Source organism: Melopsittacus undulatus, chromosome 3, assembly GCF_012275295.1.
Source record: "Melopsittacus undulatus isolate bMelUnd1 chromosome 3, bMelUnd1.mat.Z, whole genome shotgun sequence".
NCBI classification, from domain to species: Eukaryota; Metazoa; Chordata; class Aves; order Psittaciformes; family Psittaculidae; genus Melopsittacus; species Melopsittacus undulatus.
The window spans coordinates 104,741,300-104,768,106 of NC_047529.1; the positions used below are offsets into that span (position 1 = coordinate 104,741,300).

The following is a 26,807-nucleotide window of genomic DNA, read 5'->3' on the forward strand; positions in this document are numbered from 1 at the left end:
AATTTCTATTCCTAGTAGAATTAGGTTTGCCTGAAGAGGAGGTAGTAGTCTTGGAGTTCCCTATGGCATAAAAATAGGTTGGAGAGATTATTCCTCTTAAATGAAGAAATCATCTATGAGGCAAGTGGCTTTTGTAAGAATTAGCAAAGTGTATTGAAATTAAGATCATCCTTGCATAAAGTTAAGCTTTTCTCAGAAGGCCTTAACTTGGTATTTTTAGAGAGACCAGCACTAATGTGTTGCTCATGGGAGAGAGGAACAGTTTGGTGTGGGCGTAATTTGCATCCATTTTTCTTCTCATTGTAAGACTGTAGCAGTTTTCTGCCAATAAGCTTGGTAAGTGAGAATACTGATCATGATGCTTTGGGGTTTATTCTCAAGCACTGCAGATGTGAAAATTTGAGAACTTTTTTTTTGCTTCTTTAATTAAATGGGATCATAAAGAAGCCTGGCATTTCCTGTTCATAATTGTATCTCTTACCCATTTGACCATCATGAGGGTCTGCTTTTGGAAGTACTCTTTCAGAGGACTTCTTTAAGTATTTTGAGAGCTTGTAATCTGTCACTTTTAATACATGTTCAGTCGAGGCCAAGATTACTTCTTTATTGTCAAAGACTTCTCATAGCTAGGATTATTTTCAGGATTTTTTACCTCTGATTATTTAAGAGAGGGAGTTTGGCTCAGTTATGTAGAGGCAGCGTGTCTGTGAAGTTTGTGAAGGCAGAAACTGCTCTATTCCTTGTGTGACTGCCTTGTACTTGGTGTTTATTCTGTAGTCAGTTTAAACTTAGAATTATTCAAAGAGCTCCAACAAATCCTTTATTAAATGTGTAACTGCAAGTGGTATAGCCTTGAATAGCTGGGAGCCCTGTGGTGCTCAGAAGTTCTGGTAATAGCAGCCAGTCTAGAAACATTAAATACTTGGAAGAAGGTCTGTAAGTTATTATATCCTATTGAGATGGTTAAATATTATTACAGATTTATTCCTTTAATCGTTCCTATTCAGAAATAAAGGTAAATGTACTGGACTCAGCTTCCCCCATTTCTTTAGATAGAATTGATAACTTGTGTGTATTATATCTATTAAGAATTAAGTTATCTTCTAGAAGAAGGCATATTATTCAGTTGATAGATGTCTGGATTAATGGCCTGGGTAGCCAAGGGAGGCAGCAGAGCAGGTGACTTGGTGGGATTTCAGACAAGACATGGGACTTTCATGGTCTCTGAACTGATCACTTCCCTAACATGAGGCTGTCATCTCCTGCTACTGCATGACAAATCTTGCCTTAATGTGGGAAATCTTCATGTTTTGTAATTATGATCTGGAGTTTTGCTGCTGGCATGGCCCCAGGGAAGCCTGTGAGCTTCACTTCCTCAGAGAAAATTCCCCTTCCCACTCCCCAGATATAGTTTTCCTCTTTCTGTTATCCACTTCAGTTTTCACAGTGTAAGAGAAGAGGTTTCTTTTTTGTGTTGCTGATCAGGATGGGGTGGAATAGCCTCAGATGATTCCTGAACCCTTTAGGGTAACCTGTGTTGTGCAGAAGGGCTTTGTTGCTTAGCCACAGTCAGGGTTTACAGCTGTAAAGGAGGAAGAAGACTGTTTTGAAACCTAAACTGATATGTTCAGCACTGTTATGGAATATTTGAGTCCATTTTTCTAACTGCTTTTTTCTGCTTTCCTCCTGATAAGTGGTGAGGGGGTTTATGTTTATGGCTTTTACTACTTCCAAGTGGTGAAAATCCATGTAATCCAGTTTGTAATAATGGAATCACAGAATAGTTTGGGTTGAAAAGGACCTTAAAGCTCTTACAGTCCCAAGCCCCTGCCACAGGCAGGGACACTTTCCACTAGAGCAGGTTGCTCCAAGCCCTGTCCAACCTGGCCTTGAGCACTGCCAGGGATGGGGCAGCCACAACATCTCTGGGCAAGCTGTGCCAGCACCCCCCACCCTCACAGGGAAGAACTTGTGCCTAATGTCTAATCTAAATGTACCCTCTTTCAGTTTAAAGCCATAATGTCTAGTGTCTGCTTGCCTCTTCCCACCCTTTCTTTCTTCTTTTCCTCCCTTTGTTACCTAAATCAGAATGAATATTTTGTTCCAGTAAAGTCCTTTAATAGCTAAATATGAAAAAACTCTGAAGCTGGCAAATTCATGCTCCATATTCAGGGGGGAAATGGTTTTCAAAGAACATACAGATCAGATGAGTTGCTGTTACTTGTTGTCTTCACAGATCCCTGTGAAGTCTGGGCAAGTCTGAAGTCATTTGCCATATGCCAACTCCTGTGATTTTCCCAATTCATAAGCATCTGGGATTTTCCACCACTATGTTGAAAGAGAGGAGTTTTAAACACATGACCTGAATATAGAGTTGTAAATAGTTGTTAATCTCTTTTAATATGGTATTCCTATAATCAAACACATGTGGGGTTGGTTTTTATATATTAAATTGTTAATAATATTAAATTATCCATTGGAAACTGAATCGTGCTACAGATATTTCCCTTACTGAGGCTGTCTTGTATTTCAGTTTGAAGGAACAGTGTATTTTATCATAATATAAAAAACTAAAATCATACTGCTTTCTTGCAGATGCCATCCCACCGAGCTATTACAGCCTTTACTTCCGAATAGTCAGATTTGATGTCTCAGCGATGGAGAAGAATGCCTCCAATTTGGTGAAGGCTGAGTTCAGGGTCTTCCGCCTGCAGAACTCAAAGGCACGGGTCTCAGAACAGCGGATAGAGCTGTACCAGGTAGGTTGGCACCTCACACACATCAGCTCCCTGTCTTTCTGTAGCAAACTCACCTTGCACCCATCCAGCTGATGGAACAAGCCATTGGGAGAAGCAGCAGAGTCCCATCTTTCCAAAGTAGCCTGTTATTTCATAGAATCAGGACGATTTGGGTTGGAAAGGACCTTAAGATCATGCAGTTCCAACCCCCTGCCATGGGCAGGGATACCTTCCACTAGACCAAGATGCTCAAAGCTCCTGCCAATGTGGCCTTGAACACTTGAAGGTTGAGTTCAATTTCCCTTGCTTTTCCTAGAAAGGACTCTATTCAGAATCATATGAAGCTTAAATGTGCAAACTCCTTGCAGTTATGCCTCAGGACTCCATAGTTTCATCATGTGATGATAAAGGACAGAACAAGCCATCAAATAAATAATTCCCAGAATCTCTGTCTCCCAACACCTGGCCTGTACTCTAGTTTAAATAGAAGTCAAATTCCATTCTCTGGCCTGTGTTCAGGAGAAGCCTGTTAACCTTTCCTTGTATAAATGGCATTGTTAATAATTGAGTTTCAAAGCTTAGGAGTTTCAGACCTGGCTTCTGTATGATAACCCAGGGGTTGGGGAAAGTGAGTGGACAATGCAAGGATTGAGGCTTGAGGAAGAAAATGACCCTGTGACTTTCTCAGTCCTGTTGATAAGATTGAAGTATAGTATTTAAGGACTTTAAGGCCGTGAAAGTCACTTACAGAGAGCCTGTGTATTTGTGCAGATACTGTCTAGAGCATATTTCATCTAAAGCATAGTTCAGTTTGCTGAGAAACACAGCAACCAAAAGGGACTCAGCTCCTAGCAGTTTTATATGGAGTAAAACTCACAGTTGTTCCAGCAACCCGGGACTTGTTCAACACCCCAGACTGTTCCAGAAACCCCTGCCAGATAGAATACCACCTTGTAAAAGTGTACTGAACCCCTCTATGGCTCTTTTCTTGCTGTCCTCATTAGCTGTGCCTGAGCACTGTCCTGGCTTTGTCTGCAGAGTCGGGTTCAGATCCAGTGGGTGCAAATTTGAGTTAGTCTTCTCCCTCACTTTCAATGTACACATTTTCCTGCCTGGTCTGGTTAAGCACAAGCCAGACTTGGTGCAGAGAGGGGGGAATTTAGTTTCATATGCTTGCTGAAGTGTCAGAATAAGCCAGCCTTAGAGGATGACAGCAGGAAAGGACTGGTTAGACATTGTTTAAATGTAGAAGAAGTGTGATTCCCAGTTGAATGTTGTCCAGGTCCACAGGTTGTTACTGGGTGCTTGGTTTCATGACTGCAACCTGGGTGCCTTCCTGCCCAGGACCGGGCTGATAGAAAAGTTGCATAAATAACATGTCATTTGTTAAAAGAGAAAGCTAAGAGTCTTTAATAAGAGAGTCACTGGTGTCATCTATATATAACTGAGTCCTGTGACACTCCCACACCAGCCTGCTGAAACAATTATATGTTCTGGCTTGACCTTATTGTTCAGACATCCTAAAAGGAGTTGATTTCATTTCTGGGCTTTCTGTTGTTCTGCTTTTGAGACCTGTTAGCCAGGAGTACAGCTGTGGTTGCCTGAGGTCGGTTCATCGCTGTTCCATGTTTGAGGAACATGGGACACAAAGGGTTCAGCGGAGGTGGAGAAGAAAGAGTCTTTGCTTGGCTGGGATTTCACATTGTGATGGGAAACAGCTGGAGTTTATTTGGGAGAGCCTGACTCCAGCAAGCCTGTGCCCATGGAAGTGACTGACACCTGCATCCAGGGCAGGTACTCAGGTCCTTTGGATAAATATATAGCTCTGAGTAAGGCAGTTTCTTTTTTAGGCTGGGTGGGGTATGCTGAGTGAAGTGTGAGGTGAGTAATGAGTGCAGGTTATTGTAGGATTAGCTCTTTTCTCCGCCAAGCAACAGGCAAGCCAAAGGCAGCGAGCTCTCAGTGTGTGTTTGTGCCAGGCGTATCTTGGACATGTTACTTTGCTGTAGAGAGGCAAGTTGTCTCTGAAGCATTTCCCTTGCAGAGCACTTATTAAAATGATAAAAGCTGCCTGTTAGTTCCTCTCTCTACTTCTTACAAGCTCCTGTAGCCTTCTTCTGGTGGTTATTTTCCTCCCTGCTTTTGGGCATACTTATTTCTTGCAGTCTTTTATGCAGCTTTCCCCAAAACCTTGTACAGAGGCAGAATAGCTCTGTGATGGCCAGTTTGAAGCGTGTGGGTTTATCACTGGCAGCTCTACTGCTGGAGCACCTAATCTCTAAATGCAGAGTTCCTAAATACTGCTGCAGCTAATCTCCATCACAACACATGCAGTGTTTAACAGGAAAAGTAAAAGCAGGGAGAAACTGAAGAGGAAGGACCCATAGCTCTCATGATTCCCTTCCAACTTAAGATATTTTATGATGTATTGTAGGACAGTGCCGTAGAAAGCATCCTGAAACTTAGTAATGAATTTTAGAGGTTTGAAAGAAGAAAATCTAAGGAGCTGAAGGTGAGGAAAGTTGGGTAGGAGGCATTAGTGTCACAGTCATGCTAGACGAGCTTCAGGGCTGTGTAGTGATGTGTTTATAGTGCAGATAGGGTGTCTAGCAGTGGAAGAAGATACAAATGGTGGTGGTAAAAGGGGAGAATGAGGAAGATGCTCATTTCAGTGGAAGTGGGAGAGGCAAATGCATTCTGTAAGGGTTGAAGACTCACTTAGATATCTTTGTTACCAGCATGAAAAGCCATGCACGGCTAGTGTGTCTTGCAGAGGAGTTTACTAGTGGAGTTGGCATGTGCAACAACCACTCCTCCATGCCTAAGCACTACATCCTGTCTTGTGAGATACATGCAGGGTTTGCCAGGGCTGTTGTGCCCAGAAGGAACAATGTGGGATTTTGTCTTGCATAAGCAACACTTAATTGTTAGGGCGTTTTATCAAGTTTCGTGTTGACTTGTGTTTTGCTTTGTTCACCAGATCTTCTTGATGAGGGTTTTGGAAATTCCTCTCATACCTGTAGTTTCAGGGAATGGTTGTTCCCCTGTCCCCTCATCTTTCTTAGTCAAGCAGGAAGAGAGGGGCAGAGCCTTCTTTTTGTAGTTTGTGGAAAAGTGACCATCCCTGAACACATGCACGTCTCCTAACTGCTCCCCAAGAGCTCTCAGATTTAGTCCTGTGGTAGTTTAATAGTGGTGTGTATACCATTGGTGCAGAAGGGATGGTATTATTCTGAAAGGCTATTTTAGGAACAGCCAGAGACAGATGTGCAGGGTAAATGGAAAAAATAAGCAAGCAGAACATAAATATTTTGTTACTCCTCCTGATTCTTTCTTTGTGTGGTCCTCTGACCTTACAGATCTACCCCTTAAAGTAAAAAAAGAACTACAAGACTGCACCTTTTCAGCTAAGCTTTCCTCAGGCTATACTTGGCTCCCTTTTCCAAACCACATCAGAAAAGGACTTTGTGTTTTCCTGCAGCCCTTGTTTGCACTGACTCCGGGAAAGCAGTCTGGGGCTGCTTGGCATGGCAAATTGGGGCCATGGCCCCTCACGCCCATCCCCCTGTGCAGCAGCAGCAGGACCCTGTTCCTGCATCAGAGGCAGGATTGGAGCAGCGAGCATCCCATCGTATTCATGCTGGGAATGAGTGACTGTTGGATCTGTTTGCCAGGTCTTCCTGCCCCCCAGGTTTCTCCAGACAGTGGATCCTGGAGTGGATTCTTGTGGAGGTGCCCTGAATGAGTCTGTCACCAGTGGGCAGGTGGTAATATCAGAGAGAAGAAATAGTTGCTTTAATGTCTGTTTTCACCCAGAATACTTCTCTTGATATTTAAGCAATCCTGTGTGTTCCTTCACAGATGGGAAGCGCAGTGCACATGTTAAGTAGTCTTAGGATGGAAAATAATAAATCTCATAGAAATAGGAATTAAGTTTTTTCTTTAAGGCTCATATAAAAACCTCTGTCTCTTCTTGGCTGTGGATAAGTGAAGCCACAAAGAATTAAATCCTCTAAAGGCACTGTCTTTCCTGTTGTTTCTTCTGCCTGAAAGTGAGGGTTATCTGCTGGTGGTGCTGCTGATCATCAGCACATTGGAGAGTGGGAAGCCGGAGGGAAGGAAGGCAGGAAGCAATGCTGAGAGCTGTCTCCCACATTTCTCCTCCCATCCTTCTACTGCATCAGGTTCACTCAGTGCACCAGGACTTCAGAAAATATTAAAAGGATAAACTATTTCTGGAGAAGGGAGGATGAATAATATTAAATAAACAACTTTTAGCATCCTCTGGTGGCCTTTGCTATGTTTTTAAAGATTTATGCCAAATGCAGGCTTTATTGGAATTTGATCAGGTAAAGCTCAGTTGTTATGGGAATGTCTTTGTTCATCAGTTTTCTTGCCTGCTTTGAAGCCTTCATCACATGTTTCTTTTATTAAGGTGCTTCTGTATTTATGAATAAAGTCCCTGCACCCTTAAAAAAATAAAAGCTTGTCTTTTATGAATAAACATTAAAAAATAAATAGGCGCCACCACAAAGCTAGATGAGTGGAAACCCTCACAGGGCAAAAAGCCATCATTCAGAGAGCATTGTGGTATCTTTTTTAAGGTAGTTTTGCTATGTACAGACGGTCAAGCAATAACAAGTAATAATTACTGCTTACGGAAGCGGTACCATGTTTTGTTAACACATCATAAAGCATCATGCAACCGAAGTGCTGGTTTTGATCATCATTGTTGTTGGAGGCTGCTGTGGGTGTGGGTACCTGAGAGGCTGTGGGTCAGGGGCATGTGTCACAGAACATGGTAAAGTGCAGTTTTGGAGCAAGCAGTCAGTGCCAGGTTGAAGCCTGGGGACACACTGGATTCCAGTGAAGAATTTGGAGCAAGCAGGAGCAGACCTTTGGTCTTTCTATGTTGAGAAGGGGCCTGATCCATGCTGTGGGCTCCTATGGAGCTTGTTCAGGGTCTAGGAAGAACCGTCTGCTTTACAGACAGTGGTAACCTCCGTTTCTTTAAGGGCCTCTCTCCCTACTTGGAGGTATGAGCAGGAAGATGCTGTGGAACATATTACCCCATTATGAGTCAGATTTAAATTTAAACCACAGTCGGTTGTTCAAATACTTTCAATTCAGACAGTGTTTTGTCTTGTTTTTCAGTTAGGGAATACGTTTAGAGCGAGCTACTATAGATGTGGGCCAAATCTCCGCGGTGCAAATCTGAGGCAATTTACACTGACTGCAGCAGAGCTACTCCAGACTGATCTCCGTATAATCCGGAACAGAGGGGCCTTGCTCTCTTTCCTTGCCAAAAAAGTACTGTCTCTAATGCCATGGAAAAAAAATACCAGGAAGTAGGATTTGTGGCTGCAAGCTGGTGCAGGAAGTCTGTATTACAGATATCACCTGGGGCATTTGATTTTAATCGACTGCCATCACTGTGACCCACATCTAAAGGAGTATATTTGGATCTCACAATTCATGTATTGCTGTCCTGAAGCCAGACTCTTGTGATCTGAAAGGTTACAAGGTTATGTTAAATGGCAGATGTACGGTACAGTGCTCTTTGAAGTGCCAAACTCTGTATAAAGTGTGGGCCTGATAACTTGCTATTCTACTAACTTCCTTCTCCTTCCCTGGCCTCCTCATCAGCAGATCAGGACCACAGGAAGTTGATTTGCAATGTATTTAATCAAATTGCTGCTTTCTCCTTCTAGAACCCTTTTTGGGGGGTTGAAATACTGTATTCCCTACCAAAACAAAGTCAGTATGCTGGAAACCATGTGTGCAGTACTTTGGCAAATAATCTGTGAGCGTGCACAAGGGGAAGTATTTATCGCTGTGTCATATTCACTGCGATTTGAGAGCTTATCTCAGATGCAACTACCACTTGCCAGGAACAGAGCAGTTATTGAAGATGACTTGAAGAGCTATACAATATCCCTGTTAGCTACTGGCATGAGCCAGTGCATACTCCCAACTCAGTGCTGCTGTGCATAGAAATCTGGGGCACTGAGCTGATAGGTTTATTGCTATTTGCAGTGTGTATACATTATACATTGAGAAAATGAGCCAGGACATGGCATGTCACTGTTGGAGGCCAGATCCACAGGGCAACTTAAATGTGTCTATACCAATGCCTGCAACATGGGCAACAAACAGGAGGAGCTGGAAGCCATTGTGCAGCAGGGAAATCATGTCATGATCATCATCACATAAACATCGTGGGATGATTCGCATGATTGGAGTGCTGCAATGGATGGCTTACAGGCTCTACAGAAAGGATAGGCAAGGAAAAAGAGGTGGTGGGTTGCATCAACTGCTTGGAATTTCATGTTGTGAGAAGGTTGAATGTTTGTGGGTGAAGATCAGGGGAAAGGCCAACCAAGCAGATATCCTGGTAGGAGTCTGTTATAGACCACCCAACCAGGATGAAGCTACAGATGAAGCATTCCTCAGACAAGTGGGAGAAGTTTCACAATCGCTTACCCTTGTTCTCATGGCGAGCTTCAACCTACCAGATGTCTGCTGGAAGTACAACACCACAGGAGGTTCTTGGAGGATGTGGTAGATAACTCCCTAACCCAGCTGGTGAGTGAGCCCACTAGAGGAGATGCATGGCTGGATTTGGTGCTGGCGAACAGAGGACAGGTGGGTGATGTGATGTTTGGAAGCTGTCTTGGGCAAAGTGATCAGGAAGCAACTGAATTTTCTATCCCTGGAGAGGTCAGGGAGAAGGTCAGCAAAACTGCTACCTTGCCTTTCTGGTGGGATGAGTTTGGCCTGTTTAAGGTGCTGGTTGAGAGTCCCTTGGGAAACTACTGATGGACAGAGGGGTCCAGGAAGGCTGAATGCTCTTCAAGAATGAAATCTTAAAGGCACAGGAGCAGGCATTCCCCATGTGCTGAAAGTCAAACTGGTGGGGAAAAAAGCCACAAGTTGAATCATGGCTTACGGAGAACAATGCAGGCAAGAGAAAGGGAATACAAGAGGGGTCACTTGGGGAAGAAGACAGCATGTAAGAATAAAGTCCAAATATTCAGGTAACAGAGAAAATTTCATACCAAAGCGTTGCAGTAAATGCATGTGAGTATGAGATACGGCTGTCGGGGACAGAACTGAAGAAGAGGAGAGAAGATGAACACAGGAGTATCCTGCAGGATCTGGGGGATTTGGCTGGAAGACAGGAGAACCCACTCTGTTTTTGTTGACTTTGGCTTCTCTTTGTTGATATTTTAATAAAACACAATGTGCCTCTGGCAAGTTAAAGCTAAATGCTAGATAAGTTTACAGGATTTTTTTATTTGTTTTGCTTCATTTTATATGAAATCTTTCTTTGGAGCTATCTTAAAACCTCCTAAACAGCAGGAAATTGCACTCAATATTTCTGAATCTTCCGGGAGAAGGACCCCAGACTCCGTTCTTGTTTACTGCTTATACAGTAAAGAGTCTTCCTGCTTGCTTAAGCATAAATCAGGCTGAACAGCCTCAGGGCTGTATCCCCAACTTACACTGCACATGTATCTTCAGTGGCAGAAGGAAGGCCCTGCTGGGGAACAAATGGAGGGGAAATCCCTTCTCAGGATCCATTCTCTCCCCAGAGCTCATCTCCTTACCAAAGGGGAATGCAATGAGTCAGCCACAGCAATTCCATGACATCCTTGACTTCCCCTCCCTTTCTGACCTGCTTTAGCTGCTCATCTCTTTATCCCCCATTGCACTTCACCTTCTTTTACCTTTATGCAAGTAGCAGCCAACACTGTAAGAGAATCCTAATGCAGCTGTAGCCCATCCAGATATAAAACGGGTTGGGTTATGTGTGCAATATGTTCTTTTTATTTGGAAGTTTGCATGAAGAACGTGTCTGGCAAGTTCTGAGCAGATGGATCAGAGAGCTATGGGTTTTTTTTAAAGCTTTGGCAAGTACTCCATACCTTTGTATTTTGGCAGGAGCTCTGCATCTCATATACTAGTCTCTAAAGATTCTGCCCTCAGTTTGAGCCTTATTCGGAGACCTTTGCAAGTAATGGAAAGACTTCCATTGATAAACAGGGGAGCTGTAAAGCCCTTTTAACTCCATAGCACTGAAGGCAGAATCTCAATTACTCTTTTGCAGAAGTGGTTACAAGAAGAGCTTAGAAATTTGCACTGAGATTTTTGCACTCAGTCTCTTGCATTAGTGGTGATAAGAAGCAGCTAAGATTTTGATAGCCAGTAGATTCCTAGTTATCTGGCAAAACGTATAATATAGAGCCTTTGTGATTTATAATGTATGTTTCAACATATAATCAGTAAGAAATTGAAGAGATTTACAACAGAATTAAGGGTTTACTTATCCTTGTGTCCAAGACAGGATCGAAGACATCAAGCTCAACCAAGGAGTAAGAAAGGACTGGGAATTAGCATGGTCTTTCTTTAACCTGAAGCTTCAGAAGGGGCTGGATGAAGTCCCTGTGAGCTGTCTGAGGAGACACTTGTAATCTAGAACCAGGCAGTGAGTGAATCTTTAAGTAGAGTGAATAGGACATAAGAATTTGGAAACCTCAAGTGGCTGCTTATGGTTATTCCCCTGCAGATGGTTAGGCTGGAGTCCCCTGCAGGTTTCTTCTAGTTCAGGTTCCCCTCAACAGCAGTTTTCAGCCATGATAGCTGTACTTACCTCTACTCTGATGTTAACCGGCATTAGCACATCATATACCACTGCATTTCATTGTTTGCAGTTACTTTGAGCTTACATGTCAGGTTATTTCCATTGCTTTAAAAGGTGCTTGAAATTCCAGTGGAAACTGTAGATAATGACTGATAAGTAGGAGAAAGATTGGTGAGCCTGCCAAGATGCTGTAATACTCAAGAACATCACAGGAGTCTGACATGTCAGAGAAGAGAAGGGAAGGAAGGAAGTTACCAGGGAGCCAGCAGCATCTGGAGGCAGGAGATCAGAATTCATGGAAAGGAAAAACAGATTAATAGCAAGTTTTTACAAGATAATGTCATATTTACTGCTATTCAGTGGCTGCGGAACCCACACTGACAGACAGCAGTGACCATCCCAAGTTCCAAGGCAATGCAACAGACAGACAAGTTCTTTTAAGTGGCCATAGGATCTTACTGTGTTTTGAAAGTTCATCAACTTGTTTTAAGAAACTCTTAAGTCACCCAAAATATTTCCTAACAGTTGGCAACTGTAATTCTCATACCCAGCTATAAAATGCCCTTGTTGTTGCTAAAGCTTGGCCTTTGATTTGTCCTAGGGTGTTCTTGGCTGCAGCTGATCTATGTCATTAATGCATCAGCCTGTGTGCCATCACTGCTGAACCACACTCAGTTGTTTTTTTGTTTGCTTGCTTGCTGGGGAGCTGATGAATTTATTAGCCAAAGCTATTCCACTGTAAATTATACTTAACTGTAATTCCCTATTCTTCTGTATCTGATTGTAGTAACTACAGAAGACCAGAAGTACTTATTGACCAGACTATTGAATCTGAAATAAACTGAGCAAGTTGCTGTTCTGGAGCTCCAGTTATTTGAAAGAACCAGTGTGTCTTTCAGTTTTTCTTTTAGGTGTGTAATGAGTCATGAAGACAGCCTGTTCTGGTGTCTGCTCTCTGTGGTTATTATCTAGAATACATACACTGATGTGTTCATTCAGTTATCCTCTGCTTTAGCTGCCTGTATATATTTGAGAAGGGGTGTAGGCAAAGGAAAATTTGAGCAAAATAATTATGTTTCTATTAACAGAGCCTTGGGTTTTGGAGGTTTTTTGGGTTTGTTTTTGAACCAGTATAATTACAGTGACACTGAATGCAGCTGCTCTGCTTATATCAGCCTCTGATACGGCCCATTTTTTAAAGGAGCCGTGTTTCTACTACTTTTGCAAATGTTCTGCCTTGTTTGTTATCATGAATTACATAGTGTTCTCTGGGTACTTTACAGTTTATAAAATATAAATGAGGACAATTCTTGTGTTTTATTTTATGTACAGAACTGTGTTACTTGAGAATGTAAATGTGTACATATGGATAAACAATTTAATCCTCTGGTATTTTAATGAAGATTCAGCTACTTGATGCTTAAATATGAGTTAATGCTCTCCAGTTGATCTGAAAAATAAGCATAGCAGGTGGCAGAAGTAATTTAAAGATCAGTATTTTCTGGAAACTCAACTTGTCATTCTCCTGAAACCAGTTTGTGACAAAACCAAATCTTTTCACTGCTGAATGCCCTGGCCGTGGTGGTTTGGGATATGCTTCCAAAACAGGGTCCCGGTCTGGCCTCCTCTTACGGGCAAGGAGGAGCAGATTCCTGCTGGCAGAGCAGAGGGTGTCCCTCTGCTGAGGGAAGAGAACACTTTTGCAGAACCAACAGATTTCTGCAGGGTTTATACAATACCAGAAATCTGGCAGGCCTCATGATGGTGGCATGTGAGCACTGTCATCACAGAGATCCCCAACTGGGCTTCCTCAACATGTGTAGCTGTACAAAGCAAGAGCAATGCTTTGTTTGCATCTGGCTGCTTTGTGAGCCCTGTCCTGCAATTAACTGTGTTATTTGTCTGTTCTTATGCTTGGCTTTCCTTGATGCTATATGGTGATAATAACGGCATGTGTGTAATATCTAGAGGATCTTCATGGGTATTCGTGAGATAGTTTTTTTTCCCAATGGTTGCTTAGAAGGTAGAAGATTAATTGATGAGGGGAAGGTTAGTAGTAGCCATAGAAGAAAATATCTAGAAGGCAGGTCTTAACTGTATAAGGTACTTTGTCAAGAAGTGATTAACAAGCATTTTAGCTAACTATTTGATTTACTGTGAAAGGTAGGAATCCTGTACAAAAAGAGAATAGACATAACCAAATTGTTCTTACAATTTAAATCATTGCTACTGAATGAAAATCACTCTGCTTACTGGGCTAGAAGTCTGCTGGATAACCTTTTGGTAACACTTGTACATTTATTCAGCTCATTCCCACATCTGATCATATGCATATGTTCCCTGTGTAATCCTTTATTAGAAAAGGCAGTGTTGGATTATCACTATGTTGAAAGTGAGACCAAATAAATGGATATACCTTGAAGATCATCCCCATGTTCAGATAGATGTTTGCACAACCTCAATTCTGAGTTTGTTGATCTTGAGCTTTCACTCACATATGCAGTTGTCCATCCTCAGCTACTTTTGCATGCAGGTATTTAAATGTGTCACTCAAAAGTGAATGAGATGAGGCTGTGTGTGTGGAAACTCTTCTACTCGCACAAGTGATTGAAGCTGCCATATCTACATGCAGGTGGTGTTGGTATTCCCCCCACCCCAAAAGCCCTAGCCATCCACATCATGAGCCATATATATACACCAAACATTTTCTGCCTCTTTAAGGGGGAGTGCATGGATAAGGTGCCAGAAGGAAATGAGAGAGGATTAAAGGGGAAGTATAGCTCAGTCTTCCTTCTAACCTGTGGTTTTGGGTTCTCCCCCTCCCACGTCCCCTTGTCTTCAGTTAATATTTTTAGTGTGCTGAAAACTCTTTTGCACAAAGACCTTTTAAGCTTCATTTTGCTCCTGGAGGTACAAGTTGTTCATCAACATTTCTGATAACAGTGTTTGATGTGGTTACAATAGGCTAAGCATAAAGGTAAGGCAGTGTTTATAGGAAGGCAAAGCAATGTTTATAGATAAAGGTAATATCTCTTCTAAGACCAGTCAGTGAAGTTGAAAGAAATAGACAAGCTTTCAAGCATGAAAGCTGCAAGGCACAGAAAAGGCTTTTCTTCTTTGGTTTGTTGTTTGGTTTTTTTTTTGCAACTATTTGATCTAGTAGAAAGAAAGTATTGGAAACACTGAAAGAGAAGTTTCTTCAGTGGGAATGTAGCTTGAGGGTGTATTCAAAGAAAAAGGTATGTTGCTGATGGAGAAGGTAAGACCAGAAATGTCGTGCAAAGGGCAAAGATGCAAACCAACAGGGGGAGATGTCAGAACAACCCAGAAAGGCTTATCTCATGTAATAGTTTCTGTAAGACTCACTTGAAGAACTGTTGTAGCTGTAAAAATTTATGATGGGTTCCTACAAAGAGGACATTTTGTTTATCACAATGTAGAGTGCAATTGCTTCAGTGTGGATGGAAACATAATTCAGTCTAGGAAAAAAAGTGAAGAGTCCTTCATCAGGTTATTTTGTGGGAAACAGTAACCTGTGAGGATCCAGCATAGGATTTTATCATCCATTAGCTTTCTACACGTGAAGCAACATAACAGAAAAGATGTTAAAAATGATGACTCTAGATCATTCTTGCTTACATGCAGTCAGGTTGTTAAGATAGTACATTGCCCTAACACCATAAAGATACTTAGACCGGGAGAAGGAGATTGAAGCGGAGGTGCTAATTTCATTATGTATGGCATTAGTCACACTTAACAACCTTTTGCTTAAGAAACGCTAGTGCCTCTAACCCATGTTGTGGAAATTCTGCCATACTTAATTTCTGACTTTTTTAGCTCATTCCTCATCATTTTCTTCCTGAACATGCAGCATAACAACATGAAGAGAAGGCTTACTTTCAGATATCATAGATACCACAGTATCGGCAATATCAAGCTCTTTCAATCCACAGTGTCCATTGAGTCCCACAGTGTCCTACAGTTGAGAAAACTGCAAATACTTCTCTTGTCATTCTGTTCTTCAGTGAGGCTGAATGTTCATTGTACCACTGGATATGTGCTTTTCCAAATGCCTTTCATGCAAGGTGCACACTGCCAGCCCTCGACTTTGTCTTTTGGTGGCTATGGGATTGGGATAAAGACATTTTATTGTGGATACTAAGGCACAGCTGAGTCTTCAGAACATATCTTAGACCAGTTACAGTTAACATCAAGAGATTGCTTTTGTCACATTATTTGCTTTTAGATCCTTAGATCTCTGCCAAAACTGAGGTATGCAGTTTCTGGAGTCTTTGTAAAGATATGACTGTGCAGAAAAGAAGAGAAGCCAAGTTCTTGTGTCCCATTTGCCTCACACCCCTCCACGCCTCAACACATCTTTGCATAATGACAGCTGCATTACATCCTCAGAAACACTCGAGTTGACCTGATAAAGACCAAAGGGAAGGCAGAGTTATATTTGTGCTTCAGTGGGACTTTCCCAGCATTGATTACTGATTCTCTCATCCCTCTGGCACTTCTGAGCAATGGTAGTCCCCTCGCTGCTGCCAGACTCTCTGTAAACAGTTGTTCAAACACTTTGTTTGAAGGTTGCCTCATAAAAAGGAGTCCCAGTGTTCAGTGTTTGTGTGCTCTCAGTTTCTACTGGAGAACTCAGCATCGCCTACTAGGGGCACTTAGTAATTTTCTGGATTTGGACCAACATCTTCTCATCTCTTTTTGCTATGTATGTTGATCAGAAAGAAGTCAGAGAGCTTGTCATGCTGCTGCTGTTCTCATATGACAAATATTGTGGGATCTGCACTGTTGGCCTTTGGGAGGTCCAGCACTCCATTAAAAGACACAGGGAGACTTTACATGTTGGACAAAATCTGGCATTTTCAAGTCTGCTTTTCTGCTTAATTATGAAAAGCCTAATTTTATCATGATGACATAATTTCACACCTCTTTTGAAATATTTTTCTTTACATGTATTACATAGTTTCACCATTGTTTTATTCCACCAGCATTTGCTAGATGTCAGATCGGTCTGGGCTGAGAAAATAGAAGGAAACAATGAGACATTGTCAGTTACTCATTTGGAGATGGATTTGGATGGCTGGAGAGAGGAAGAACCCGAAACAATATATGAAGTTGAACATCTGGCATGCCAGAAGTTAACAAAATGATGTTATCATATGGCATCTTGATTGGAGGTGACTTAATGTTGCATGGCATTCCAGCCTCCTGCATCACAAAACTGTCAACATAATGATAACCAGGAAAATAGAAACCTGTTAGCAGCCGGCAGCCTGATTGGTTAGGGTAAATAGTAGCAGACTATGCCTGTATGTGCAAAGGCACTAGGTGTGTTGTTCAAATAGGGGAGGATTGTGGGCATATGAAATTCTAGGCTCATGGTGCTGTGTCTTGGGCTCCTTTTGCACAGATATTTGTTTTACTGTATGCTCAGTAGGAAGCTTGGCTGAAACTTGACACAAATACAGCTGGCATCAGTGTTTGGATGAAATCGGCATCACCTTGTTGTACAAACCCATGTGTGGCCACAGTTCACACCAGGCTGGCTCTGCACACCCCCAGGTTGCCTGGATGGACAATAAGTTTTCTTCTGTTTACTTTATGACTAGTACCTGAATCAGAAGGAAGGCTGGGAGCATGAGTAAGGCAATGCCATACAGAGTAACTACAGGTGATCAGTATCTTCATTGTACAGATACATTGTACAGGCTTTACTTCAGCATGTGATACTATGCTCTAATCACTGTATTACTGAAGAAGGTAAAATAACCTCTTCTGATGTTCCACTTACTATGATCTCTTGACCACTGGTGTTGCAGGGCAGGTTTTCATGGGTCTTTCTGTGTGGTTTCTCTAAGAAAGGAATGTGGTGGAATGTTTGCCTGGGAGCTTAAGCTGATTTCATTAGTGTGTTACTTACCTTTCCCCATGCACCCTAAGAAAATTCTTCCTGAAAATGTGCCTGAATGTACATCTGTTCCATAGAGGTTTGAGCTGTAATAGTTTCTTTGCTATTTTATAATGTGGGTAGTCCATTTTAATAAAAATCAGGTAAATGTTAACCCATAGGCCATCATATTTGTTGTTTCTTGCAGGTTCTAAAATCTAAAGAATTATCATCACCAGGACAGCGCTACATCGACAGCAAAGTAGTTAAAACAAGAGCTGAAGGAGAATGGTTGTCTTTTGATGTCACTGAGGCTGTACACGAATGGCTCCATCACAGAGGTGACAAGTGCTCTTTACCTTCCCTCCTGCCCTAACTGCTCCTCCATTAACTTAGCAGTATTTCAGGGTCATTCCATATCTAAAAAAGTAACTTACTTTTATGTTTTGCAGACAGGAACCTTGGATTTAAGATTAGTTTACATTGTCCATGCTGCACCTTCGTGCCTTCCAATAATTATATCATCCCAAATAAAAGTGAGGAGCTTGAAGCAAGATTTGCAGGTAATGAAAGAAAAAAAAACTTTTTTAAAATGTTGTGGTATTTACTAAAGAGGAGGGAAACAGCCATTACTGCCTTTCCATATGTCATTCAGCTGATTGAATACTTGTTCGTTTGAGAATTTGAATTCTCAGCTGGTAAGAAATGGTATTGAAGGCACAAGGGTAAAACTATCAGCTGAACTACTCTAAAACCAGGTGGCATGAATAAACCATCGCCTTCCATGAATGCAGCTTTGATGTCCTTAAGCGTCTGTGTTACAGTTGCAGCATGCACACCAGATACACAGTAGACCATCCACTGTTTTTATAGTCATGAGAAAACTTGCTGAATGTTTTCAAGGTAAAGCCTTTGACTGCTGTCCATCCTAGCACTGTAGTGGTTCAAGCTTAGGACAGAAGGCTGTTGCTGGAAAATAGTTAGGATGGTGTTTAGCAGTCATGTAACTGCTTGCAGTAGATAGCTGTGTGAGAAATTAAGTGTTAATTTGAGTGTTAAACACAATTAAGTGAATTTGAGTGTTAAATAGTACTCATTGTGTGGCGAGTTTCCAAAATACAGGTAAGGCAGCAGCTGGCTGCTTTGCTTACAGAACACCTTCCTTTGTCCTCATTGAGTATAGAGGGTCACAGTCTTTGTGAGTACCTGCATATGTACTTGCAGCTCTCCCACTATCTCCAGCTGCACTTGGGTTTGTTGGTTTGGGCTTTTCTCTGATCATAGCAGTAATATTTTAAATTGCCCTGAGCAATGGCATCAGTCACTTTGGGAAGAGCTGAACAGTAGGTTCTAGACATATATAAATGCCCTACAGTGTTCTACTGCCAGTGCATTGTGGGGTTGAAGAAACAGAGATGATATGCCTGTCTGTGTGCTCCTACTTCCAGTAGCGGAAGTCTGATTTTCATGTGAAGTCATCAGAACTATGTTAGTTAATATTGATTATCTCTATATATCTATACTGGCGTGTAGAACTTATTGCAAGATATTGGTATATTAGTTATACACAGTATTTTTTTATGCTGACAGCTTGGTAAAAAAAAATGGATTGAGTGGGCATTAAAAAGTAAACCGTGTAGTTAGGGTTATGGTTATGAGTGCTTCTTATGGACAGCAGACAAGGTGATATAGAGTAAATATATCAAATTCACATAAGCTCCCTTGTGTTTTTAAGCCATTAAAGTTTCAGTTTCAAAAGGGAAATGTTATTTAATTGACCATGCTGTAGTTAACCATCAATCAGCATGTATAAAACTATGGCAGTATTAGAATCTAAATTCTGTTTATACAGTTCTCATTAAGTACATCATGATTTGGTTCATTTGTTTTCCAATGATTTGGCTATATTATTCATCAAGTATTAAGCTTTTCTAACCATTGTTTCAGTGTATTGGAATTTTTATTTTAAGTAAATACATGTATGTATGATTAAAAACATCATATGCATTTTAAAAGTTTTTAGTATTATATTTAGCCACTGTAATTGCAAAAGTTACAAAACCAAAAGTGTGTCTTTTTAAATAATATCTGGTTCAGGAGATTAATTTTCAAAAGGGTCTTAACAGCAGGCATAACGTGAGCTATGAGCTTTTGCCTGTGGCATTGCCATGTTAAAGAAGCTAGTAAGGCAGTTAGTGTTTCAAGAGAAAATGCAAAATGTGAGGTCATGTACTGACACTTTAAGAAGAAATATTTTGATCAATGTTCTTGCCGTACCCATACAAATGAAGGGGCTAGAATAACTTTCTGGGGGAAATTAGCACATTTATATAAACTGGCAATGAGAGACAAAGAATTTACAAGATAAGTGAGAGTGAGAAAACTGATGGGATGGAATTGAGCAATGGGAAATGCAGGTGAAATATCCAGAGCAGCTTTAATGGTGTTATAAGGTTTTCAAGGGTACATAGCTGTTAAAAGATGGGAATACTGCCCTAAGTGAAGTTGCAAAAGCATCATTGCTTTGGGCCATTTGAAACTAAGCAATGCAGATGCAGTGATTGAAATACTCTTCTGCTACTCATTTCAACAGTTCTGGTAAACGTGCTGAAAGGCCATTAAATGGCTAACCAAATGTGGGAGGGCTGAACAATAGATAACATGAGAACTGTGAATATCTTAGGGATCTTGGGTTGAATTTCACCCCCACTTGCCCAGTGAACATGCTGATGCCAGCATTTCTGAGAGACTTTTTTTCTTAAGAGATGGTTTATTTAATTTGTGAAGAAAAAGCAACACAATGTTTATCACCAAAATGTATTTTTTGAAGGTATTGATGACTACACATATTCCAGTGGTGATGTGAAAGCTTTAAAGTCCAATAGGAAAAAATACAGTGGGAAGACCCCACATCTTCTGCTAATGTTATTACCCTCCTACAGACTTGAGTCGCAACAGCCCAGTCGGCGGAAGAAGCGTGCTCTAGATGCTGCCTATTGTTTTAGGTAACTATGCATCTGTATTCCATACATTTACTCAGTAGTACCAGTCTGTGAGGTGTAATGCTGTTACTTACAATATTTCTTTATGGTTGGCATGTATACAGAGCTTGCATCCTCATTTGTGGACCCACGGGGTCTATGTGCAGCAGGTATCTCCCCAGCAGTCTCCAGTCTCACAGAGACAGTGGCAGATTGGGGAAGGTTGTGGCCTTAGAAAGCAGAAGCTGAGTTCTATCTGGGATGATTCCCAGACTCATCAGCCCCATAATGACAGACAAATTATCACCTCTGTTCTACTCACCTACTTAAAGAGGCCACTCAGTAGGACCTGGAGAAAAACACTGGTCCTCCAGGGAAACCATTAGTTATGTCTGTATAAACAAGTCCTGCCATGTCCAAGCATTTGATTTCAGTTACATCAGTATAAGCTACTGTTTTTGTGATTTGTTTGTGAGTTCCTGGGACTCAGACCTGTCTGCCTGCAAAGCATCATTCAGGGAGCAAGCAAGTGGATTATCCTTATTCCCTGTGGTGTCTTTGTTATGACTGATGTGTTCGTCTGTGTTTTATTTCCCAGGAACGTGCAGGATAATTGCTGTCTGCGTCCACTTTATATTGACTTCAAGAGGGATCTTGGCTGGAAATGGATTCATGAACCTAAAGGATATCATGCTAATTTCTGTGCAGGAGCCTGCCCATATTTATGGAGCTCAGATACTCAGCACAGCAGAGTAAGTAATATTTTTTCTGTATTTTAGCTTCTATTTTATAACTGCAGGGTGAACTGTGTTTCTAGGACTGACATCAGCACCAGTGCCCAAAGCTTGTATTCATTGCATCAGCAACTAAAGATGATGAAATGTGGCACTTTAGAGTGACTTCAGATGACCTTGAGCTAGCGTTGAAGCAGTAGGAACATATTTGCCTTGAGTTTTTATGTTCTTAATGTATTCATTGATACAGCATGTAGATGGATTGGATGCTTCTGGGGAGCATGAGGTTGCTGTAGCTTTAGGAGGCTGTCTGAGAAAGGACCTTTCATGATGGAGGACGAGTGGAAGATGGCACAAAAAGTTTGGTCAGCAAAGACACTGAGGGAAGCATTATTAGAGTAACAAAAGGGCTGAGTCACGCTACCTGGTTACCACCTACTATGACCTTTCATTGAATTTCATAAAAATGTACTGATAGATGTACTTCTTTTACTCCAAAATACTTATTCATTTTTGTACTTTGAAAACCTATATGCAAAGGAGGAACCTTGTATCTGGGATGCTGTCATAGTCATCTGAGATGGGACTTCTTATTTTAGGGATTAGATGTGGTATTTTAGCCAGCTACCTTAGGATGAGTAGTACTCTGCTGAAAAGTGCTTTTTTCTCTCAGCTGTCCATAAGGATGTCTAGACAGTAAATGCAAGAGGCAGACAGATGCACCACAGTTGTCATCCTGAGCTTACAGACTCAGGTGTAGATATCCTTTATAGCTGTCACTGGCTTTGGCATTGTACTATTAGCAATGTCAGCAGGCAGAGGTACAAATTAAGTAAGTATGTTTCCGTACTGGTGTGGAGTAGTAGTGTACACATTTTGGAGCAGCACTTGTTTTTAAAGGAAAGAGGAAGAATAACTGTCATGGTCACAAATATGTGGTTTGGATAGTTGCCCAAGGAGTCAGAAGTTGCTTAATAAAGTAGTTAGTGTTGCTGTCCTGAACAGATCTTCTGTCTCTCTAAGCTGCAAATGTTGTGTTGAAGTTCTAGGAAAAGGTCACTTGGTGTTTGGCAAACACATTAATGGCATCCTCAGAAATACCTATGCATCATCAGCGGGTAGCCCTACATACTTCCCTTGCAGAGAACCATGTATATGAATCCAACGTGACATAAAGCAATAGCGCTGCTAACTTCACCACAGCTGGATCTTAACAGGAGTAACTGCAGCTTGAGTCCTGGTGCTTGCAGGGTGGCACTAAATGAAGTCAGAAAGGAAGAGCAGAGCTTCTGCTCTGATGGGCTCTCTTCTCCCTTTGCTGCACTCGTAAAACCAAAATCCTGTAACAGCAAATGGCAGTCTGAAGACACAGATAAAAACCATTCAGTTTCTTCTTTCCATATCAATACAGTGTGTGTGTTTATTCAGAGGGCTGTGCTTTCAAGGCAGGCTCCAGGCATGAGGTTTAAGACTATGAATAAAACCTTAGGAAACTCAGGCAGGTCATGACATCAGATTGAACAGAAGAATCATAAAATACGTTAAAATCCAGGAATCTTCATACTGCTTCCACTGGGACTTCTCTCAGGCACTGTGGGAGGAAGCAATGCAGAAAGTAATTTGCTCCTCAGTGACAGGACAGCATGAGGTAGCTGTCTTAAATCTGTTTTCCTTTCTCCTAGGTACTCAGCTTATATAACACCATAAATCCAGAAGCTTCTGCCTCTCCGTGCTGTGTATCCCAGGATTTGGAACCCCTCACCATTCTCTACTACATTGGCAAAACACCCAAAATCGAACAGCTGTCCAACATGATCGTAAAGTCTTGCAAGTGCAGCTAAAGAATACCCCTGAAACAGTGTGACGTGTGTGTATTATAACCAAGGGAAAAAAGAAAGAGGGAGCGAGAAGGAAAGACAAATGAAAACCCAGGTTCATCAGTGTTAAAAAGAAAAAACAAAAAAAAAGAAGAAAAAAAGTGGTACTAGACTGAACTGTTTGAAAGTTTGTTTTGTTTTTGTTTTTAAACTGGCATCCGAAGCAAAACATTGAAGGCCTTTATCCTACATTTCACCTACACATAGTGTGAGATAGACAAGAAGCAAAGTTAAAGAAAAAAAAAAGAAACCTTCAAAAAATAAACACTGGAAGAAATTTGTTAGTGTTACTATGTGAAAGGAAAAAAAACAGGAAAATCCCATGAAGTGGAGTTGCTGTATCTGTCCCGTGCCTTACTTGATCTCTCTGTATTGTTACGCAATAGGCATCCTACCCATTCCTCTTAGTTGTAGAATTAACAGTGCATTATTTATTTGTGTGTAAAAACTATCAAATGAACATTTCAGTATCACCATTGGAAAAAAAGAAAACCAGCCAATGAGGACAAAGTGGAGACCAAATAAACTGCCAGAAATGCATATTAAAGCCTAAAGGAACACGAGCTCAAACAAATCAGAAAAGTAATGGTTAGTTTAGTTCCATTAAAATAGAAATCAGTTACTACATTATTGAGAAACTCTGCCTTTAAAATACCTTATTTTCCATGCCAGCTGCCTAGAGAGGCTTCTTGTAAGGTCTCGAACCCTTGTTTTAAATACTGAATAATTTACTAATAAAGGACACTCTGTTTCAGTCTCAAAAACAAGTCTATAAGATTTTTTTTTACTGTAAATGATTTAAAATGTCAGTTTAGTAAACCAGTGAAATATTTAACATGTACTGGTCTAATCTTCAGACCTTAATATGTTGCTGTATAGCTATGCTATGGGATTTTTTTGTTCTTTTGGTATATGTAACCATACCTAGAGTATTACAATAGGTGGGTAGTAAAAGCCAGCTTAATTGGAAACATATCTGTAGATCTCTATTTGTAAACTATTAAAAAAATAAGTACTTTATGTGTAATGTGTAAATTTTCACCGTATTTTTGTACTCTGTAATACTGTCAGCTCTCATGAGTTTGAATTTGAATTTGGGGCTCTTTTTGATCACTCAGAATCATGTGTTTCCCTCTAGCTGGCCAGTATGAGTAGAGTCCCTATATTTTGACTTGCACTACAAATACATGTTTTATAATAATTGCTATCCATGTGCTTTGTATATTGTTCATCATTATGACATAAGCTACCTGACTCCATTTGTTTTTCTGTTTTATAAAAAGGATGGATTAAAGCAGTCTCCCCTCTCCCCCCTTCCCCTCCTTCCTCAGTTGTTCCCGTTTATAACACTTGGAATCACAATGCGGTTTGGATTCCTTGACCTTTTTATTTCATTTTGACTATAGACATTCAAACAGATGGGCAGGGAGCGAGATGTTGCAAGAAGAGATGTCCCAGCCTGGCTGAAGCGAGGTGAAACCTTGCAGGGAATGACATTTACCACTGTGCAGAAGGCTGGTAGGAAGTGTCTTGGCACAGCGATGCTGCAAGTGGGATCAGTTTGTGGTCAGAGGCTATATCCTTGGCCTTGCACACAGCAGGGACTTGTCCCTGCAGTTAGTCTGTAGGACTGATCCTGCTCCTGCTGCAGGGAACAGAGATTTGCCTTTAACTTGGCACGGCAGGCCCCTATAGGCTATTGGTGTGTGTGTGTGAGGAATTGCAGGATCAGACCCGTGATTTTTGCAACTTTGCCAATTTTTGTTTTTAAATTGAGTTCACATTAAAACTTCTTTTAAAAAATAATAAGAAAGGAACTTGGGGTTCACAGGATTTGGTTGTTACACAGGTTTAAATATTATAAAAGGAGTAAAAAAAAAACAAAAAAGAAATAGAAAGTTCCATGTTTAAAGTTCATTTAAAAAAAGCTCCAACCTAAATTAGCACAAAACATCTTGAAAAAGGCACATCCAGTTCATTTCACATGACAAATGGTTTTTGCACAGCAGAGCTGGAAAACCACGTTAGAAACATACTACTTGGATGAGAAGGACTTTTTCTGTCATTGACCCGAGCGGTGTCAGGAGGACATTCCTGAGCTTGATGTTGTCAGCTCCAGTTTTGAGAAGTGCAATGTTCTTTGGCTTCAGCAGAACACTGATGCAAAGCTGAAGAACCGCAGTAGCTTGCATACACGCAGCTCCTCGGGACTTCAGGAGAGCCTGTGCTTATGGCTTAGATGGAAGCATAGCCCCACAGATGATCTAATCCCACCCGTTGACTCAGCGCAGAGGAGGAGGTATGTTAGACTTCTGATTTATTTAGTGAGTTGAGATGAACAAGTGAAAAAATCTGTCCTGCTAACACTTGCTTGAGCCAAACTTACTCCAGTGAGAAGATGCACTGAACTCAGTGAAACTCCTCAGGGTAGGAAATACTCTGGATTTTGCTGGATACGGCAGCAAAATTAGTTTTATCAGGTTCAGTACGAGAACTGTATTTTTGTTGGACAGGAAAGGAGACAAGGATGAACGCGTTTTACAGAGCATAAAGACGTTTTTGCAATTCCCTGTGATGGGAATGCAGCTCGAAACAAGTTTTGAAGCTTGAAAAAGTGGAATACGAGATAGCGTAGTTGTCCAACTATACTCACTATGCGCTGGACGCAGCTGAAAATTTCGGTTTGGGTTTAGAGTTTTGCTCTAAATTTAAGTATAAAACTTTATTTCTCCAAGTCATTACCCCAAGAGCAAATACTTTTTATTTTTACTTCTTTTTTTTTCCTCAAAATGCACTGATGGTATTTTAAATACTCTATTATAAAGCTCCTACTTTTTGTTTGATTTTTTGTTCATTAGGCATGTATTTCCCTTTAATTACGGAGGATGTTAGGCCTGATCCTACAATGTGCAGAACTCATGGGTGAAACTCCCCTCTACAGAGTTGGTTAATGTGAGTCCTAAGCACCACTCAAGTCTGATGTTATCCCCCCTTGGATGATACTGATACGGATCTGCAACAGGGCTTTGTGGTAGAGGCCTTACCATGAAGAATTGCCACTGTCTAAGCAAAGTCCCTGAGAACTGGTGGGAAATGTTCAGTACTTGGAAAGATGGGATCCAAGGGGTTGACTAGAGCTGAGAGGGAATCTTAGCACTTAGCTGGGTGGGGTAGGACAGCCTTTTTTATGTGTTTAGCATGAATACAATTGTATGGTTGGCATGGTTTAAAGGAGAAAAAAACAAGGAACTTAAAGGACAGCTGTGTTGTACTTTGGTGATCGATTACTCTGTATTTTAACACATTGTATGTCTGGTTTTGTGGTGCTCTAGTGGTAAATAAATTATTTCAATTACATGCTGGTGTTGCTTTCATATGGTAGTGTTCTGGCATAGGCAATTCCGCAGCTCTGGCTCAGCTTAATCCCTGCAAAGCCTGATTAAGTGTGTGATTTTAGTGTGTGCAAACTTGGCATGGTCCAGCACAGGCTGAGATGAAGAACAGTCATCCAGGGTGAGCGTGAATCACATCTGCTCTGAGGATTGCTTCCCCCTCAGCCACTGCAGTATATGTGTTGGTCTATAGACAAGAAGTGGCTTCTGCTTGACCGATCTGAGCAACCTCCGCTGTCCCATGTGTGTGCATGACTGGTTAGTGCCCTGGGCAGGAGTGATGGTACCTCACTGCCCTACTGTGCCTGATCTCTCACCAGAATCATGCTGGCATGGCCCTATTGATGTAGGCACCAGTTTGGGGGTCTTTCCTCTCTGGTAGAGGATCTTCTTCCTCGTGTCTGTAGTGCTGTGGGAAGTGAGAAGGTCATACGTTTCATGATGTTATAGCAGCCTTCCAATACCTAAAGGGGGCCTACAAAAAATCTGGAGACGGACTTTGTACAAGGGCATGTAATGACAGGACAAGGGGAAAT

General features: G+C 41.3%; 1 protein-coding gene across 1 annotated transcript in view; it reads left to right on the forward strand.

Moving 5' to 3' along the window:
• TGFB2 (transforming growth factor beta 2) overlaps window positions 1-26,234 on the forward strand; it is a 63,788-nt gene extending 37,554 nt beyond the window's left edge. The window contains exons 2-7 of the mRNA XM_005151886.4: window positions 2,596-2,759; window positions 17,496-17,628; window positions 17,740-17,850; window positions 20,118-20,292; window positions 20,867-21,020; window positions 22,685-26,234. Of these exons, the coding sequence (XP_005151943.1) occupies window positions 2,596-2,759; window positions 17,496-17,628; window positions 17,740-17,850; window positions 20,118-20,292; window positions 20,867-21,020; window positions 22,685-22,843 (896 nt within the window). The 3' untranslated portion in view covers window positions 22,844-26,234. The remainder of the gene's footprint in view (window positions 1-2,595; window positions 2,760-17,495; window positions 17,629-17,739; window positions 17,851-20,117; window positions 20,293-20,866; window positions 21,021-22,684) is intronic.
• The last annotated feature ends 573 nt before the right edge of the window (window positions 26,235-26,807 follow it).